Source organism: Pyxicephalus adspersus, chromosome 1 (genome assembly GCF_032062135.1).
Source record: "Pyxicephalus adspersus chromosome 1, UCB_Pads_2.0, whole genome shotgun sequence".
Classification (NCBI taxonomy): Eukaryota; Metazoa; Chordata; class Amphibia; order Anura; family Pyxicephalidae; genus Pyxicephalus; species Pyxicephalus adspersus.
In genome coordinates, this window is record NC_092858.1 from 8,966,423 (window position 1) to 8,988,264 (window position 21,842).

Genomic DNA, 21,842 nt, shown 5'->3' on the forward strand with positions numbered 1-21,842 from the left:
AAGGGCCCTAAGTTTCACATTGACCCAAAAAAATCCACTTGTCCACTTTTTTTTATTTCTGGCACTGGTGATATAGACAGCACCTTCCTGCTTTATCCTGGGAAGGATTCACCATCAGCTCCTTCCATGGGACTCTCGGACCAACAGCGAGGTCCAACTTTTTTATACATTGGATCTAGCATGGACATCATTGGTTGGCTGGCACGGAGATCCAGCTGGCCACCAATCATATCTCCATAGAGCAGATGGAACCATTCATCTGATGATGGACAAAAATCATTTTAATTTTATCATGCACGGTTGTATTTTCACCTATTAGTGGTGCATGAAGGGAGAAATACACCCGCTTTTAATCCATGGGGCACAACATAGCAATCAATACATTTCATTCCCTTCATCATATAGAAGGCATTTCAGGAATATTTAGATAAATTTGTCACGTTGTTTAATTTGAGGTCAATTAATGGAAAGATTCTGGCACAGCTACATGAGAAACGTTTATCTCGGCCAATAATCTTGGACCAGTGTATCCAAAAATATTTAATATCAGTTCATTTTTGTATAATGTTTTCTGAGTTTATAAAAGACTTTGCAACATTTGATAAAGATGACTTAATAATAATGAAGAAAAAAAAATTATAATAATATAAAAGAAAAATGAATAAAAATGAAATGCTCGAGATGCTGCTTGTAGATCGGCACACATTCCACTCAAAGCCCACAAAAAGCTCTCCTACGTTTTTAAAGACTTGCAAAACTTTTTAGAAAAAAAAAAAAGTCCTTCATTGTCCTCCAAATGATGTTATTGGTGAGTTTCTCTTTTAGTCTCAATAGACACAAAAGCGGCTCCATTCAGTGCCAGGAATTCAGCTGTGGATAAGCGTTAAATGGAATGATATGGGCGATCAAGTTTGCACAAAGCCGCCCAGCCGCATATTGTGTGCGAGCCTTATAGGCGAATGTTATGGTTTTGAAAACACAACAGCTACACAATTGGGCATCATTCATGCAGCTAATTATTAGAACATATCAGCTCCTAAAGAAAACTTTTCCTCCCCCCCTTCTTACTTTTAATTTACATTTACTTGTTAAACAAATCGGCCATATTACCGCCGTCTTTTTTTTTGAATGAGTAAAACTTGTAAAGAATTTGTCGTTATTTTAAGGCCAAGCCGCGCTAGCAAACACAATTTTATTTGTGAAAGGTTTCTAATGGCGTGATTACCCAGTTATTCATGTTTAATACCTTGTTAAACGGCAGCGATTAATTACGTTGACAGGCAAAAGGCACGTAGGATTGTAAAGGAGGAAGTCGGCGGTGCAAGCCGGCACAGGCAGAAAGCGTCATGAAGGAATTTCGGGGGTTAATTGGCTTACGGAGAATGGATATCCTCCCACCCCCGGATGGTGCATGGCATGTACATTTTTTTTTTTTGAGACAAGATGAAAAGTCTGATTAAGATGGTATTCCAAGTATGAAATGAAGCCAGGTGTAGTTTTCCCCAAGTCACACCTGTTGTGTTGCCCTTGGAACGCAAGGCAAGCTTCCATTACACAACTGGAAATGTGCCCAAATGGGATTTTAGAAGAGCACGATCCTTCGATTCATCCGTGTCTTTTCTCAGTGAAGTCAAACTTTTATATGTAAAGGGAGAAGAGCTTGATTTTCATAGCAGGGTTTCATGATATTTAATTCCTTTGGGATCATTCAAGTAAGGGTTCCATTGGATCCAAATCAAGTATGGATGAAAGCAGATTCAGTATATATCGTCCGGTCAAGTGCATCTGTACCAAGTAATGGAATCTTTTAAATATTCAGCGCACCCACAGAAATGACTGTGTGATGCCTTTAGCCACTTTCCTTTTCAGAAGCATATCCATCTTTGTTCAGGCATCACATAGGGTCACTATCCACAGTGTTCTCCCCAGGCTCTTTTAGCTGGGCGCACCGCCCGGCACTTTTCAGTAGCCACTGGATGGTTCTGAAAAGTTTGGTCACAACACAGAGGCTGACACCTGCCTACAGCTGAAAAGAAAATTCTGAGGATAATACTGATCTGCTTTCTGAACTGAGATGGTGGCCAATCCTGGAGCAGTCAGTTTTTGGTGGTATTCACTGAGAAAATGAAAAAAAAAAGACTGAGAAAATGCTTCTTCTTACTGCGGTAGACAGATTCTAGCCTAGGCTACGTCACTTTTTCAAGATAAAAAAAGTTTTTTTAGAAAAATGATTTGAACTTTTTCCTGCATGTTTGTAGATGCCAAAAGGGCCACCTAAAGCTGAACTGATGGCAAAAACTGATTCCAAGTTTGCCGTTCTCTTCTAAAGCCCTAACACCACCAGATGCCACCAGCTGTGCTTTACCAACATTTCCTTTTTTAAGGATTTTAAGCCTCCTGGTAAGCAGCCAATGTCCCTTCCTGATGCAGAACCATGGCAAAGTAAAAGGTATTATTATTATTATTATTATTATAGTCATTGGAGTCATTTTAGAAATGAATCATCCGGTTGGACCCGATGGGGGGCCAGGGAACAGGTTGGTATTTAGGGCTCCATTTGTTTGTATATTACAAGCGTCAGACCCCAAAGACCATTTATTGAGCAGTTCAGGTGCCGCCATTGGTGCCTTGCAGATTTACACAGAGTGTATCCATGGCTTATTCGGCTTTTGTTGTATCTGGTTAATGAATGTACGGAGCCGGAGGCTTTTGTGTTTATATAAGGGGGTAAATTGTACGGTGTGAGCTCCTGCTGTCTTATTCTCCTCTGTAATAAAGACAAATGGTGAGCAGGGATAGTAAATAGAGGTCTTTGTGTAGGAGAGGTCTACATGACAGCATACGCATAGAATCCATGAAATGCTAATCCTCTCCCTCCTATCATGCAATGTGTAGAGATGGACTACAATGCAACGCATCAGCCTTTCTTGACCTTTTTAACATGGGGGAAGCCTTAAAATTACAGTATAATATGTAATGGTCAATGGGAAGAATTCCTCCTACATTGCTGGCTATTGGGAAGAATATCAACCTTACAGATAGCCAAAAAAGATCATTGGAGTCACTGAGAGGTACAAACTGCTTATTACTCAAGGAACCTCCAGCAGCCCCTGGAGTCTGTAGAATTTTTCTAGATCTTGTTGTAATTCAGCATAAAAATTTGCCTTTGTGCAAGAGCTTCCTGTAATGAAGACCGGCCACTGCTACCCTCATTCCTTGTGCGGGGTGACTGGTCTTGTATCCGCCCCTCCTATAGTTTTCTGCAGGCAGCCTGTAGTGGGAGGGCTTAGCTAGCCCCTCCCACAGCTCTTATCCATGTCAGTTGTCCCCTGGTATCATTAATCAATCAGCCATAGCAGATTGATGAATGACCAGTCAGGAATGACCACTATTCATTACTATGGAGGAAAGCACAACAGAGAACAGCGCTATTTGTACAGTTCTCGTTCGTTCACCTGTCACCAGAAAACAATCACAAAATCTTCCCATCCTTCCTATATATATGGCAGCCCGGGGACAGAGCATTAATGTTCCCATTAGCCGTCCATTCATCTCCCCTATGATGATGATGAATCGCAGCCGGTGTTCCGCTCTTCCTTTGAGGAATAAAGGACAATTTTTTTACCAGATCCGGTTTCAAAACATCGCAGCCTCTTGAAACCGAACGCCCGGAATGGGGTGATGGGTTGGGGCGTCTTTTCAATCCCCGGTAATGATCTGTTGAAGGACTGTGATCCAGGCGAGAGCTCTGCCTTTGTTCTGCTGTCACCCGATAGCCCGCACCTTGACGTGTGAATGAAAAGGTGAGACTGGACAGGGAGAAGTGGCTGCTCTCCTCTCGGTGACACCACACTTGGCGTCTAAATATATCACCCGCATTCATCTGGAGAGACACTTTTCAGGGCCTGGATACTGTTCTCTCTTTGTTGTCACCGACCCCGACGTGCTTCAGAGGTCTTAAAGAAGAACTCTGCTGTGCACTGTGCTCAGGAATCCAACAGTATTCTAAAAATACTTTATTGGGCATTGCATTCATCCATTCATCCTAGATTGTTAGCTCTTTGGTCAGGATCCTCTCCTCGTATGTCACTGTCTGTCTGTCATTTGCAACCCCTATTTAATGTACAGCGCTGTGTAATATGTTGGCGCTATATAATTAAAAAAAATAAAAAAGTATTATTAAAAAGCCATCCCTGAGCTCCAATCTGACTTTACCTAGCAATGATTTTTTCAGTCTGCTGCAGGCAAGAGGAAGCATTCCTCAGTCTCAGCAATCAGACTGCAACATTGTAACTTTGGAGTCACATGGTGAGAAGTTGCAGTTCATGATTAGGTGATTAACGTTGTATTCAGTTCAGGAATACATTGGATGAAAAAAATGGCTCCATCCTTTTGGAGAAAAAAGCAAAGAAGATTTTGGCCTGATGTATCAGCCAAGCTCACCAGGACTGGGGAAAATCAACTATCATGGATGAACCTGGGTGACCAGCAAACCTGGCATGGATCTGGTCCAGGATTGAAAACACTTCCCAAATAAAAGCAATATTTAAAAAAAATCTAGGTTTGCTTGGTCACCCAGGTTCACCCATGATAGTCTATCTTCTTCAGTCCTGGTGAGCGTGGATAAATCAGGCCTATTGTAAGAAGGAATTATGTGATCTCTTAGATTGTAAGCTCTTTGGGGAAGGGTCCTCTCCTCCTCCTGTGTCATTGTCATTTGCAACTCCTATTTAATGTACAGCACTACATAATACGTTGACGCTACATTATATACATTTTGTTTATTGTTATTATTATTAATATTATTATTATTAATAATGATAATAATAATAATAATAATGATAATATTAATATTCTCTGTGAGAAGTTTGGAATACTTGGAAATGTTATGCTTACCCACTGCATTGATCATAAAAAATGATATCGAATGCAAGGGCCACTTTGCACTTTTTTTAAAGTGATGGGTTTACCTGACTGGTAATAATTGTCTTCACCTAAATCTGACGTTCTGCTAAAATGAAAGGTTCTCTTATGTGGATGCACCCCCATTCCCGGTGCACAAAGTGCTGCAAGAAAAACACTTATAATAATAATAATTATTCCTCCTGGTTGACTTGCCTAGGTGAGGGTAACACCATTGGGGTTGCTTTTGGCATTTTGTGAACAGATCCCAAAATAGATCCCAAATTATTATTTATTTTTTATTATTATTATTATTATTATTATTAATAATAATAATAATAATAATAAACAGTATTTATATATCGCCAACATATTATGCAGAGCTGTACATTAAATAAGGGTTGCAAATGATACAGATACAGACAGTGACACAGGAGGAGAGGACCCTTCCCAAAAAGCTTACAATCTATCCCAAATATCAAAGATTGTTGATCCCAAATATAATTGAATGCACTTTTGTAATTTTCTTGGTGAGAATTGGGATCCTCAGCTTTCCCAAAATCCTTCTGTTAGGTCCAATGGCATCAGCATCCCGAAATTGCCATAACCCGGGAGATAAGTCTTGTTTCATGCTTAGGAGATGAGCGTTACTTTAATAGAAGGTCCTCTTTAAGTCAACTCTTTTCTTTTTCAAAGCTTATTGAAATAATTTTTAGACTTCTCACAGTCGGAAAACACAACTATTACTATTATGTACCTGGAGACACCACAAGATCTTCACTTCTGCAAATGTTGCCTTTACATATCCCACCTCAAAGATCTTTCTGGTTTCAGACTGAGCCAACTCCCAGGATATGTCATATTTATCGGAAATGATGAAACCACCAAACTTCTTTTGCTCACAGAAGGTTTATTGTAAGGAACGTACACAGAGAGATTCATGCGCCAAGGTCCATGGGCTGCTGTGCTGATGCCAGGGTGGACCAGGTGAGCAGGAGAAGTTGTGTGGTTCCGTCATTCTGGATAATTGTTTTATCTACTGACTTTTGACAAGTTAAGGTTTATATATCAATAACCTTGCTGTTTACTTGGCAAAGCTTGGAAGTTTTAAAAAAAATATTGATTAGATTGTGACGATGCCATTGAAAAGAAGATGCTTGAACTGAGAAAGGTTTAAGCTGGACACAGTTTGGAGACCAATTGGTGGTAATGCGGCCATTGCTGCTTATCATTCTTCAGGAAGAGAAGGAAAGGGGAGCTGGAGGTTTTAGAGTAGCAATGTTCTTATTTCGGTTGTAAGGGGTGTAGGCAAGAATGGGGAGCAAAAATAAGGGACCTTGCTAAATATTAAGTAGGGGCCCCAAGTACACAGCATTCTAGCTCCCTGCACTGCCCGCTATTCTTTCAATTGGGCTAAAAAAGTGGAGATGGAATAAAAAGCTGGGCTATTTATCAAATACTTCACCCTAAAACCAGCCCTGTATGGGACTCCTAAAGCAGAGCTAAACCCCGAGGACACTCACCTGTCCCCATTCCATTCCAGGCACTGCCATCTTCTCCCTTCTTGTCTTCTGCATTCCCATCTTCGGCCAGCTTTATTGCCCAGAATGATGTAACTCTAATGCGGCGTATTTCGATGGGTGGTGGCAGTGATGGCAGATGGGTGGCCATCAGGCAAGAAAGTATTCTTATATCTTCAATAAGAACCTGACCGATGCCGAACTTTTAAGTGGGATTTCAGTAGGGATAGGATGTACAAGAAGAAATGCACCAAAAGCAGAATTAACAAGTCCAGATACTCTGTTACGGGGTTTAAAGGGTTCCCCATGGTCAGGGCCCAGTATTATTTAATAAAGCGTTAACTGGATTGGCAAATTTGAGAGGTAATTAGAAGATCACTCAAGATTCTGGTTGGGCAACCAAAGACAAGGTGCTTACTATCCTCAATATTCTATAACAGCTTCATAGCTCAAGTCATTGGCCAATGGTTTTTGGCCCAAGCCGCCTTACATTGCAAAGTCCACGTACCTCTGACACTCATATAACAACCTACCCTGGAGGTGAGGGATGGCTGAATCAATGGGCCTGCTTTATTAAAGTTCTCCAAGGCTGGAGAGGATACACATTCATCAGTGAATCTGGTTGATCTAGCGAACCTGGAATGGATTTCTATTCCTAATTGCTAGCAAATGTTTTGAATCCTGGACCAAATCTATTCCAGTCTATCCTCTCCATCTTTGGAGAGCTTTATTAAATCAGGGCCAATATGAGCCCAAAATTGGGAACATCACTTGAAATTATTGTTCATGTTTACCTATGAACAGCATAGCGGGTCAGTTTCTTAGCGTTTCATATGAGTTTACCATGTATTTATTTACATTTGTCATACATTATCCATGTGACTTCCCGTATTGTGGAATAAAAAGAAAGTACAGCCTGATCTCAATGTGACCTTTATGAGTAAAGTTACTTTTGTTTGCAGAGATTAATATCTGTAGGTAAAATTTACACAAAGATCTTAAATGCACGAGTCAAACCAATGATTCAGGACAAAGTTTCAGGGCATTTAATGCATCAGATATCCAATTATGCACTTTTTGAGTATTACAAATATAAAATTGCTCACTTATCTAAAAAAATATGTATTTGTTTGTATGTGCTATTGATATTTGGGTAGAATTTTGGTTAATAATTGATTGGGCAAGGCTTTTTTGGTCAATGGTTAACCATTGTATTGAAATTGAAACCATTTTTATGTGAAGATTGATATCTAGATCAGATATAATTGTGAAATCGACCATAATATAGATTAGTTAGCCAACAAGATGACATATTGAATACATGAAATTGATGGTCGACATATAATTTGTTAAACTGGTTGAAAAAAACATGAAATAAAATTGCATAGTGAATGCCTATGCCTAGGAAGCACAACCCTATATTGATGCACACACTAACACACCACGATTGCAGCACCTTGGTGTTTGGTTTACATTGTATGTTCTCTCTTTGTCCTTTAAGAAAACCCAGCTTTTCTACTCCCATATTTATATTATACCATGACAAACTAATGGCTTCTCATATTGCTACATCCATTCTGGACGTTGGGTGCCTATAATTTGGACAAACTCTGGTTTCCTAAACGAATCACAAATCACATAACATGTTACACTTTGGAGGTCAAAATTATACAAATATTATTCAATAAGCGTATAAAAACAAATCATTTAAAGCTTTATTCCAATTTACATGTTAAAATATACAATATATTATAGTTAAAATCAAATAAAGATACAGCACTTATATAAATCTCCTTATGGAAAAGTCTCTACATTGAGGTAATCCGCAACTTCTACACGTTTCACGGACACTGGGTCCACTTCCTCAGGAAGAGGAGATCTACAATTATAACAAAGCTTTAGGATTACAATTTCACTTTTAATTCAATATATAATATATCTTTCATGACATTTACCACAGGATTGATCAACATGTTATACAATAAATTTTTATTTAAATAAAATGAAAAATTGGACTTACATCCAAGGATATTGTGTATTGAATAAAAGGTGAAACTGTAATCCTAAAATTGTTAGGATCTTAGGATTGTTATAATTGTAGATCTCTTCTTCCTGAGGAAGCGGACTTAGTGTCCGCGAAACGCATAGAAGTTGCAGATTACCTAATTGTAGAGCGTTTTCTATAAGGACATTTACTTAAGTGCTGTATCTTTTTTTGATTTTAACTATAATATTTAGTATATTAACATGTAAATTTGAATAAAGCTTTAATTGGTTTTTATACGCTGATTGAATATTATTTGTATAAGTTTGATCACTAAAGTCCCATTATGTGATTGGTGATCCAGTTAGGAAACCAATGTCCAAATTAGATTGATATTGAGATGGGGTCAAGATTTATTTAATCCTGGACAGGTGTACACCACTATTTTATGTTGGGTCTCTATAGATGAGGTCACATGACATTGTGCTTCAGTACAAGGTCTGAGCTCTTCTTTTTTTCCTTCTCCTAATACAGAGCGCTATCAAAGACCTCAACATCCCTCGCCCTAAACCAGACACAGCACTGCAAGCAGTTGGATGGCCTGGTTTCCTCGCAGATGCAGCTGTGCCGGAGTAACCTGGAACTGATGCAGACCATCGTCCTGGCAGCTAAAGAGGTGAAGAAAACTTGCATCAAAGCTTTCTCCGATATGAGGTGGAACTGCTCGTCCATCGAGTTGGCACCAAACTTCAACCAGGATTTGGAGAGAGGTAGGGAACAGCAATTAACTGATTTTCCCCTTTTACCATAAGGCACTTAAGGCTACGAGATGTCAAAAAAGTCCCCAGTGGTATGTTGTATTCTACCAATGCATCCTCTGGTATCTGATGACTTGATGATTGTTTCTTCTTTTGCAAATTGCAAAATAAGTACCAGGATTGGAGTTTATGGAACGTGAGATGCAGGGAGTTTCAACTGGCCATTGAGATGGTCTTTAGGCAGTTTGGGCATTCTAGGTGACAATCGCCCAGTGGCAGCAGCATATAACAAAGCCATGTTGACCATTGCGGCCAAAATAGTCAATTAGACAGGTTTAGTGGCCTTGGCTATCAATCAACCATAACAACAGCTTTTCTTGACCTTTTTTACATGGGAGAACCCCTGAAATAACTTTCAGGTCTTCAGGGAACCCCTACTATAATTACTATATCCACAGCACACAGTACATTAGTGTGGTGGTCAATAGAAAGAATGTTCTTGGAAGAATGTCACCCTAATATATCATTAGTGTCACTTGAACTGATCTGAGAGTCATAAATTGCTCATGGAACTCCTAGCAACCTCTGGAGGAACCCTGGTTGAGAAACACTGATCTAAATTCTACATAAACTTGTTTTAGAGTTGTCACCAGAAAAAAAGGTGGGGAGAAAAGATCAACTTGAGAATATATATAGAATTGGGATTCTCTCAATTAATAAAAAAATATTGCTATAAAGAACTGTATATTTCAAGTGGAATTCAGAGATATTTTAGTGTCTTGCTTTGAGGAGGGTGAATGATGGTAAATCTGCTTTTTTCACAAATACCTCTGCAGGAAGAGTTTTTGTCTTCTTGTCCTAATCAATTACAGGGAATAAAAGGGCGTCCTGACCAGACAATAATGGGCGTCATGTCGGAGGTAGTGGAGGATTCTGGGTAACATTCTTTGTTTTGACAACAAGCAAATAGCTCAATCAGTCCTGGGAAATACAGTGAATTAGGGAGTGAGACAGTCAGACAGAAGAGAGCGTCACAGACAGGAATAATGGGGAGTGATGAGAGAGGAGCGGAGAGGTGGAGATGGAGATATGGATCCCAAGCAGGGCGCGTCCATTTGTGGCTGATTTATTGACTATTTTGGCATTACATATAGAAAGGGTCCTTCATAGGGACAGTGATTCAACTTTTGTGTCCCATGTATAAGATAAATATGTAGGCGGTAGACAAGAGACCATTCTTGATTGAATTATGCATTTCTAATATGTACAATGATTAGATGCATCAAAAAACAGCCTTTTAAATGGAACTTTTCTCACCACCAGCAAAAAAAAGGCAAAAACGTCTTTCCTTTTGCTCCTTGAAATTTCCTGGGTATAGCCTATGCCACATGCGCAATACACCTCCACCTTTATAACATGCTGAGAATGGAGCTGGATGTCCAGATGCTTGAGCTTCAAGGTGCATGCACCGGATTTTAAATATTAATGATAGAACCAGAAGATGATGGACCTGAAGAAGATATTAGCTGCCATAAACATAGCAAAGAGTGGAACTGAACCCCACAGCCCCAAGGGATAAACCCAGATGTTTGCAGGATAGATTCAGACCCACATAGAATAGACCCAGACCCCCAATGGATAGACCAAGAGCCCCAAGGGATCGAATCAGACACCAAAAGATAGACCCAGATGCTCACAGGATAGATTCAGACTTTTAAAGAATGGGTTCAGACTCCCAAGGGATACACCCAAATCCCCATGGAATAGGTCCAAACCCCCAGGGGATAGGCCCAGACCCCCAAGGGAAGAACCCAGACCCCAAAGGATAGACTTGGACACCAAGAGGTAGACCCAGATGCTCACATTATAGTTTCAGACATCCAAGGAATGGGTTCAGACTCCCAAGGGATAGCCCTAGATACACAAGGGATAGACCCAAACCCCCATGGAAAAGGTCCAAACCCTCAAGGGATAGGCCCAGACCCCAAATGGTAGACCCAGATGCCCACAAGATATACTTAGATCCCCAAGGAATGGATCTAAACCACCAAGGGACAGACCCAGACCCCCAAAGGATGAACCCAAACCCCAAAGGATAGACCCAGACCCTAAGAGATAGACCCAGATGTCCACAGGATAGATTGAGACCTCTGAATGGGTCGAGACTCACAAGGGATTGACCCAGACCCCAAATGATAGACCCAGATCCCCGCGGGATAGATTCAGATCCCCAAGGAATGGATCCAGACTCCCAAAGGATAGACCCAGACCACCAAAGGATGGGCCTAAACCCCCAAGGAATAGACCTAGACACCGAGTATGAACCCAGATCCCCAAATGGTGACCACTTACCCATCAGTCTGGCCCTGCAGCTCATGCATGTTTAAAGCAAATCAAACCCTAAATGAAAGTTATTTAATGTGCTAAAGCACAGGGTACCTTAAACAATTTTCGTTATTATCATCCTCTTTTCCCATCTCATTGCTGCTGATCTCCTACATCTTCCTACAGCTGCTTGTATACATGCACTGACTCCAGGATCACCTGCACATCACTGCTCTGGATCTGCTTCCTGATAACTGTAAGCCATACCAGCACAATGTGTGCCACTGAAAGTCTCCCCTGGGAGGGTACATGTGACGGGGGGAAAGTTTTGCCACTTTATAACAGCAAGTGCCCAAAGTAGGACCATCACGGCCTCAACAACAGCTTGTAATGAAAGCTATAAATCAAAACCAGCTTTTGGAATTACAGTAAAATATTAATTCCTGTATGCAGTTTTAATGATTGGGTTTAGATCCACTTCTGCTATTGATGTTGGCAATCCCATTTAGCGCAGTTGGCCAGTCCACAGTTAAGACGCCCTTACCGCAAAGAACCCCTGCCTGTATCCAGCTAAAATCCTGCTTTCCTCTATGCAGCATTTATGTCCCCTTGCCTATTGTACAAACCTCGGTATAATGTTTGTGACATCTGTATATTGACCCCGACCATTCTATATTTATGCGTAGAAGTTACATTGACGCCAAGGTGGTTTTACTTCCCCCAAATTAAACAAACCTGATTTTTCTAACCTGTGATATGGGTGATTTGGAGCAGCTCTGGGCACACACAGACCAAAGCAGACCTCTGGGTGAACTCCTCTTGTTCTTAGGATTCATTTCACTCATTGTGCACATACAAAGCCAAGCTCTCTTTTTAATGGCGTTGTGACAACAAGAGGGGGCTGAGGGCAGTGCGGACGCTCGCTTGACAACTGGAAAAAAAAAGTGTTTATAGATGATTGAGCAGAACATTGGGGTGATAGAAGGGGAAAAGTTATATTTTCAAAGAACAAAATAGGAGAGGGAACATTTACATGAAGGGTTTGTAAAAGGAAAACATAAATGATTACATATTATAGTCCAAAAAAAAAAAAAAAGAATATTGCTAAAAAAGGAGTAAGTGATAAAATTCCCATATATACACCCCACTATATATTAATACTCTATAATAATATAAATAAATTCCTATATACAGCCCTCTCATTATAAACTAATATATAAGTTCTTATGTACTCCCCTTCCACTATATACTAATACCCTATAATATATATATATATATATATATATATATAAATTATTATCTACACCCCTCCAATTATATACCTATATGTTATAGACAATATATAATATTTCCTATGTATTTCCCTTCCACTATATATTAATCTATAATGTCTATATTAATCTAATTAATTAATCTATAATGTCTATATACACTGTTCTCACTATATACTAATACTTTATACTGATATATAAAGTCTTTTAAACACCTTTCCCTCTATATACTGATAAATAAAGTCTTACACACACTCCCCCGTACTATATTAATTATATAGACTATATACTAATACCGTATATTATATATATATATGTGTGTGTGTACATAATACTTCCTCTTCCATTAGTATTGGGCTGAAAGCAGACATCATTGACCTATCTCTATACTAATACTATACTATACTAATACTATATACTAATCTATAAATGACCTATTACACCCCTCTCACTATATAGTAATACTATATACTGATATATAAAGACATATAAACACCCCCCACTATATACTAATATACAAATTTCTATATACCCCCTCCCACTATATAATAATTCTATAAATTAATATAAATTTGTATATAATAATAGTTCCTCTTCCATTAGATTCGGGCTGAAAGTAGAAAGCACATTGACCCATCTCTAGGTAAAGCAGGAAAAAGACAATTGCTTTTACAGGTGTAGAGCCGCCAATCCCTCTGCGATCAGATTGATTCCCACTTTCACTTATCCTGGCCCCAGGAATGAATGTTTGGAGTTGTTGGGGGGCTTATGATGGAACCTGGAAGCCTCATTTAACAAAGGGGCAATTGGATGATTACATGAAGTCTAATAGAGATATATAAATGAATGCAGATCAGTTTTATTCTCTGATATATATATGCCCCAGCACTGGGCACAGGAGGCAGGTAGTGTTGGAGGTTACTTTGCCTTTAAAGAGCAGCTCCCAGCCAAGCCAAATGGTTTTAGTGCGTAAGTCTTAAGGGGCGACATGACATGAATTCCAGGTGGATTTGGGGAAAGTCTCAGAAGAGCAGCCAACTTAAAGTCCCTTGGCTGACACTGTCACATTACCCACCCAGCGGGATGCCATGGCTCGCGGAATACATGAGATAGGTGGCACGGGGTCAGGGCATGCCGGGGATTCCTGTCCACACTTTCTGGCTGTTTATAAGGATATTAGTGCCGCCTAGTAGTCACCCCTTCCCTGGATCTGTACATGTGAAATCTACACCTCGATCACAGCCAAATGATGGAACTGGTGGATATGATGGAGCCCAGCTCCAGATAACTTGTTCATTATTTGTATTAGTATATGCTGGCATTTCTGTCTGTGTCCCCAGAAGAATTCTCCCTTACTTCCTGTCACTGTGACACCAGATGATTGGAGGGGTTGTCATCCATCCGGGGACACTGCCAGATTTTTTGATCTGGACATTTATTGTATAGAAACCGTGTACAGCCAGGAAACTGGAATTTTCAGAAGGTTACCAAGGGCGGCTCTGTATGTTTTTTTAGATCCCCAGCCGAGTTTTTGTTGCAGTTCCCCCTTGAAAGATTCACCCTTTTTATTTGTCCTAGTGACACAGAAAGTAAGGAGAAATCCAACATTCTGGGTTGTCATCAAAGCAATCCTTCAACAGGGACACTTATATTGGGGTGGATCTCTGGGATGAAAATATTGTCGAGATTTCCTCTCATTTTTTGTTGCACCCTAAGGACAGGAAATGAGGTTAAATCCCCCTTTACAGTGACCATCAAAAGGTGACATAATGATATGGTCGGTGGATATGGCACCTACCCAAAAATCCTGCCACTAAAATCTGCCCCCCTTTCCCTTCTTAGGCACCGGAGGCGAGTGGTAAATTATTTGCCGGTGTTGGGCGCGGAGTATTTTTTCTGCTCTAAGCGAATCTGCAGATCTTACTTAAAAAGGAAAAAAATATTTATTTAGAAGGTAAACGGAGAATCCCGGACGCCCCTTCTCGCAGTTTCATTTACAAGTTGAGTTTTGGAAATGCCGAAAACTGCCAAAATGTAATCTGAATTTCAAGCTGCGCGGCACCGCCGTGTCCTGATCCAAGTTCTCTGATTACTGAAGAGGGGGGCTTTAAAGGGAACCTGCCTCATCCCAAAACCTCCATCTGGAACAGCAACAAGGGCCATTTCTGCAGAGTGCCTCGTCATGTTCAACTTTGACCTGGAACAAGCATGGGCACATAAAATCAGGGGGAATTCAAAACTTCTGATTGGTGTATTTGCTTGAGCTTTTTTTGGCAACTTGCTGATTTAGGACAGGTTCAATCCCATGTGGCTCCCATTGGCTGGCACCTTGCTCCATTTATTCTCTATAGGGCTGCCACAGGAACATGCCACTTGTAGGCAGCAGTTCACAGGCATAAGGAAGCTGTAATCACACCACAACCCAACTGCCACTGTGAATGTAAAATATATCTAAAGCCAGTGCTGGACCTAGCCAGCAGCGGGCCCCTGTTCAGAACTGACTTGGGCCCCCTCAACCCATCCAACTGATTTGGTGCCCTGTTGGCTGACACTGGGCACACTTTGCACCTCCCTATGTTTTTCTCAGTCTAAAGCACAAACCATTTTTTTTCATTTGGATTGAATAAAGTATGTTGAAAACACCCTTTTCTGCCCACATGTACCTTTGGGAAGATTTCCCCATGTTTCCTGGCCTGTAGATACAACAGGAAATTAGAAAAATCCTCTCCAAAGTAATTGAAATCTTTTAGATAGTTGTCACTGTGCCCCCATTGTAAGATTTCCTCTTCCCGTCCTACTACACCTCAGTGATAATGGCCACCATGACAAAAATAGAAGGCAAATCTCCCCAATGGGGTCGTAGACAGCAATAGAAACCTGAGTGGCTCTAATTTTTTCAAAAACTAAAAAAAAAAGTTTTGGCTTTGCGTACACTTAATTTTTTTTCCCCCAGGAGCTCTGTCCTATAAGTAATTTTTTGTAAGCTTTGTTTGCTTTTTTGGCGACAAGGAATTGATGAATGAAATTCCTTTGTGTAATTGTCTTTGTGGGATTTGCTTGTGATTACCCCGAGATAGGGAGGGAGAGGCCATAAAATAAATGTTCCTCTTACCTTGTATATTCATCAGCGTTATGTCGATGAAAGAGACCCTTCCCATTAAAACAGCCCCTCCACCCCCCTCCACACCTATGAGTGTAACTCTAGCTGACGAAGGCTCCGGTGAATGGCAGTGACGGGATGGGTTGATGGTGGAACGTTGGAACGAGGAAGCTTCCCTTCATTAGTATTAATGTTTCAGTCTGATGACTGCACGGATTGTGTTATTCTTTCTCATTATGTGGTCTACGGTAGCCAAACATCGGCAGGAAATGGTAACATTCCTACTCTGTGAACTGAAATATTCCACACCTCAAAGCTGGGAGTTAAAGGGCAACGGCAGCTGAGCAGCTAATTATCAGAACCAAGTACATGTATCATTTATTTCTTGCTGAAAGGCTTGTAGTAATTCATACAAATACCCCCAGATGGGCTTTGTGGCTTCAAGGAGAGCGCCATCATTTTTCAGGATCTATATGACATTGCCCATACATTACCATACAGATGGCCCATTGTACTGTTCACTATGAGTCCAACTAAGTTCCCATTTCTCCTGCTCATGACCTTTGATTTTGTTACCTTTTCCTCCTCCTGCCCATTCATGAGGCACCTTCCACTGAATACCTCCTTCTTCTTCCCATCATCATATAGGTAGGACACCTTCCAACAAGTACCCCCTTCTACTACCTGTTATCATATAAATAGGGCACCTTCCAAACAGTACCCCCTTCTACTACCTGTTATCATATAAATGGGGCACCTTACAACAAGTACCCCCTTCTACTACCTGTTATCATATAAATGGGGCACCTTCCACTAAGTACCCCATTCTTCTGCCCGTTATCATATAAATAGGGTACCATCTACCAAGTACCCCCTTTTACTGCCTGTTATTATGAAGATAAGGCATCTTCCAACAAGTACCCCCTTCTAATACCTGTTATCATATAAGTAGGGCACCTTCCAACAAGTACCCCCTTCTACTACCTGTTATCATATAAATGGGGCACCTTCCACCAAATACCCCCTTTTACTGCTTGTTATCATATAGATAAGACGTCTTCCACCAAGTACCCCTTTCTACTGCTTGTTATCATATAAATAGGGCACCTTCCAACAAGTACCCCCTTCTACTACCTGTTATCATATAAATGGGGCACCTTCCACTAAGTACCCCCTTCTTCTGCCCGTTATCATATAAATAGGGTACCATCTACCAAGTACCCCCTTCTACTGCTTGTTATCATATAAATAGGACACCTTCCACCAAATACCCCCTTCTGCTGCCTGTTAGAATATACATAGGGCAGCATCCACTATTCCATTTTACTGGCAGGAATCATATAGATAATAAATCGTCCACTGAATACCTTCTTTTTCTTTTTCCATTTATCATATAGATAGGGGACCTTCCCCTGAGTCCATCCTCCTCCTGCCTATTAACCTATAGATATGGCACCACACACTAAATACATTCCACTTCTGCTCATTATCATATAGATAGGGCACCTTTTACTGTGTTCCTCATTCTTCCACCCATTAGGTAGGCTCCTTACACCAAATAACTTATCCTTCTGTCCATAACCTATAGTTAGGGCATCACCAACTGTGTAACTCCTCCTCATGCCCATTATCATATAAATAAGAACTACCAATTACAGTACCTACCATTTGTCTGCCCATCATCCTTCAGATAAGACAGATCACACTGCTTTTCTCCTCTTCCTGTCCATTACCTATTGAAATGACACCTCACTCTATGTACCTCCTCTTCTTGCATTTTGTTCTAGAGAAGGTTACCTCCTCCTAAATAAACCCTCTTCCTACAGCCATTTTCTTAAAAAAGGCACCTTCCACCAATTGCCTCCCTCCTCTCCATTATCCTAAAAAGGGGAAGCTTCCACTATGTACCTCCTCCTATTCCTGCCTATGATCCTACCAAAAAGCACCTCTTACCCACAATCTTAGTGAATGGCATTTCCCAATTTGTACTTTCTCTTCCTGCTCTTCATCCTAGACATAACATGCCACCCACTATGTACCTCCCCATCCTGCACATTTCTTTATTATCACTCTTCCTCTTCAAAAAACTTTTCACCCAACTTATGTATTTGTATTTTGTGTCTTGTGCTCCCATCCTGTTTGTTCCAATAAGAAAATATAAAATTTGCCCAATAATCTGTAGATATGGTGTCCCCTTATCTACTGATACTTACCTTCCCCGCTTCCTTGGCCAGCCATCAGAGCCCCATCCAAAAGCTCCAGGATCTGCTAAACTAACACATGGTAAGATTTCTGCCAAGAGAGAACTATGGAGCTGCTATCTCTGGCATCCTTCCAAAATAGTGAGTTGCCTTACTGTGCCTAGATTCGGTACTTTGATTAAAGATTTGGATTTGAAGTCAGAATTCTGTTTCTGTATACTTTTCTGGATCAGCAAATGAAGGATCCAAAACCAAAACCTAAACATGACAGCCACTGGGGAGCCAGCATTTTTTAAAGAGAACAATATTAGCAACCTCATTTTTATCTGACTTACTCTTAGCCTTTATATAACATAAATGGGTGCAGTAATTGGTCACTTTGGGTCACATCATTGGAAAGGTGTGGCAAAGATCCATGGTAAGGATGGACATGAGCACTCCAGCAACTCTGTTACTCTGAATAAAATTGGCAAAGTTTATGTTTGCCAGATACAACTAAGCCTAAATTCCTCTTTTAATATTGTGTAAAAGTCTTATCTGTAATGACTTAATAAGACCAAATAGAAAACTGTTCTTCTCTGTGTATTTCAGGGACACGAGAGTCCGCATTTGTGTACGCCCTCTCCGCGGCCACCATCAGCCATACAATTGCCAGGGCCTGCACCTCAGGTGACATTCCGGGGTGTTCATGTGGTCCTATTCCTGGAGAGGCACCAGCTCCGGGATATCGGTGGGGAGGATGTGCTGACAACCTCAACTATGGCCTCATGATGGGGTCTAAGTTCTCCGACGCCCCTATGAAGATGAAGAAGGCGGGATCCCAAGCCAATAAGCTCATGCACCTGCACAACAGTGAAGTGGGGAGACAGGTATGAATGCTTCTGAATCCCTAGTTTATCCCATGGCATGTTAGCTTAATAACTATTGCCTGAATTCTCATTCCCAAAACTTTACATCTGAATAGGGAAAATGAGACAGGCCCCATACCAAATCCTCACACTAAAAGTGACTGTTTTATTCTCATGGAACCTTTTCAAGTTTTGTAAAAAAATCCAAAGAATGGGGACCTATAGTTTTCTGCACACTCATTGGAGGATTTTATAGTCCAATGTCCCTAACAATGTCCAATGTCCTAAAAATCTCTGGTAGAAGTGGTAACCATATGTCCACCATGTTATCCATACACCCTCCTTTAGTATGATATGAATTTGGCTTTAATAAATGAAAGTGCAACAACCCATATCAATCAATTAGAAATCAACATTTGTTGCGTGACATTCAAAAAGCCAAAAAAGAAAGAAACATAATTACTTGCTATATGTTAATTCACTTCTTTGCACTCTGGAATATTTTATAATCTTACATTTGGTCTTTCTTGAAGGTGCTAAAAGGCTCCCTGGAGATGAAGTGTAAATGCCACGGTGTGTCGGGTTCATGTTCCATTAAGACATGCTGGAGAGGTCTTCAAGAACTTCGGGAGATTGCTCTGGACCTTAAAACCAAATATCTGTCAGCCACCAAGGTGGTACACCGGCCCATGGGTACACGGAAACAACTGGTACCAAAGGACTTAGACATCAGACCCGTGCAGGAAACAGAACTGATTTACCTTCAAAGCTCACCAGATTTTTGTTTAAAGAATGAAAAGTTGGGTTCACATGGAACACAAGACCGGTAAGTCTTGCTTTGATAAAGATCTCTCATTTATCTTGAGTTAATTTTTAAACACCAATAAGAAAGCTGCACATGATTTATCAAGAATCGCTCACAGTATACTAAAAAGTAGCACCAAATATGGGTGTTCATAACCATGGCCATTAAAATCCAAAAGATTATCTGAAATCTTAAAAACAATCAAAAACAATGAACAGAACAATCGCAAATCATGCTACTTTGGTTCATTGACTTAAAACTATTCCAGTAATGCAAAAATAGTCAAAAAATAGAAAAGATCTTGAAAACTGATCTAACATTCCATCATTTCTTGGCTGACTGATGTTGCTCACGTTCTTTGCTTAGAATAGATATGCAGAGGGGAGCAGCAACAGGAAACTTTTGAACTGTCTATTGGGTAAGATGACTCAAATATATAAAAACCTGGACCAGATAGCATAGATTTCTTTAGTAATTCAACAGGAAATTTAATGTGGTCATGTTGGAATACATTGGGAGTTGCCTGAGTTCTTCTTTAAAGCATCTTGCTTTAAAGGACTTGCAATTCCTATCTTAAACCCGTCATCTCCGTCAGACAATCATGGCCTTATAGTTGGTGTCTAAATTTTATGATAATGAACCTTCTGAAAGTAATAGATTCAAGCAAGCCTATGAATCATTGCCTGCCTCAATGGGTTTTGTAGAATATGTTCAGGAAATGTAGTGAAATATCGAAAAACATGCTTTCATTGGAAGTAAATCAAAAACATTTATTACCAGACTTCTATACGAGGAACAACGTATGGAGCCCAAGGACATAAAAGCAGATGTTGGTTATAACAGGCGATGAAAGGCTGAGTGAATTCTTTTTTGACATGTTTCATTGCTGGAAGAGTGATGTCAGGATACCTTAAAACAAAAGCCAATTGACTGGAGTATTGTAAATGAATTTCTTTTATATTTAGCACTGCAGGAAAAACTCCCCTTACAGCCGTATTGTGCTCAATACTACTCATAAAAAGTGAAAAATCATCGAACTTTAAGGTTTTGTTCATTCTCTATAGCATGCAAAGGTATTTTAGACAATTGCATGCTTCCAGTCTTGTAGCAACAGTTTAGGGAAAACTCATTTCAGTTCCCTGTGCACAAAGCCAGCTCAGTAATGATTTTTGATGAGTTTATTGTAAAAGAATTCAAGAAAAGAATGACCTCAACTGTACTGACCACTTTTTAAAAGAAGTAGAATGTGGATTGCTATCCAGGTCTTCTCCAGCCAGATCTTCTTCTTGTTGATCTTCATGTGAGGTCCAACATCAGTACCAGACCTCATGAATGTTCTTTTGGTTGATTGGGCACAAACGTCCATGGACACACCCCACAATCTTGTGGAAAGGTGGAATAATAGATGTTGAGTCACAAAAGGGGTCCATTGCCTTATCAATGTCCATGGTTTTGGTAGGGGATGAACAACCAACAAATCCATGATAGTTGAAGACTACATTACAGCTTACAATGGGATTTTGTTTGCATTTCTTTAAAGCTGATTGCCAGCCATTCCTTCAGTCTTGCAAAGATGTACAGGTTCCTCTACTGTATAATAAAACTTGAAAAAGTTAAATAGAAACCACCCATTGCCCATGTCACGTATCCCATTCCTCCCCAGCCGTCAGTCCCTGGCCTGCCTTTTCCATTCAATAGATTTCATTTTTTTGAATAATTCAAACGACTCAGCATCACATGTGGGTGTTACCTGGGGTGGCCTGCATGAAGCAGGGAGCTTTGATGTGTTTAGGCAACTATGTGGAGTACTCTCCTCATCCCTCCCACCAATCCTTTACATTTATGTAATACAAATGGAAAAGTTTTATTAAAAAACTATAACTTGAATGTAAATGAGCAGGGAAGGAAGAACAAGGAAAGGCAAAATATTGGCCCAATAAACCTCATCTTCCAGCCTTATGGTGTATTCTATAGGACAAGGTTGTCTGTAGCCTCCATAGGTCCCCATTTTATGTTGTCCACCAGAAAACTGATTCTGCACCATATTATGGAGTGACATGTCCATTTCTTGATTGATTCTGGAAAGAAAATGGTTCCATGTAGACTTTATCAAACTCTGTACAGTCAG

General features: G+C 40.2%; 1 protein-coding gene across 1 annotated transcript in view; it reads left to right on the forward strand.

Moving 5' to 3' along the window:
• Nucleotides 1-21,842, forward strand: part of WNT11 (Wnt family member 11) — a 46,567-nt gene that overhangs the window by 13,804 nt on the left and 10,921 nt on the right. The window contains exons 3-5 of the mRNA XM_072401843.1: nt 8,941-9,176; nt 18,653-18,930; nt 19,443-19,735. Coding sequence (XP_072257944.1) covers nt 8,941-9,176; nt 18,653-18,930; nt 19,443-19,735 — 807 coding nt within the window. The remainder of the gene's footprint in view (nt 1-8,940; nt 9,177-18,652; nt 18,931-19,442; nt 19,736-21,842) is intronic.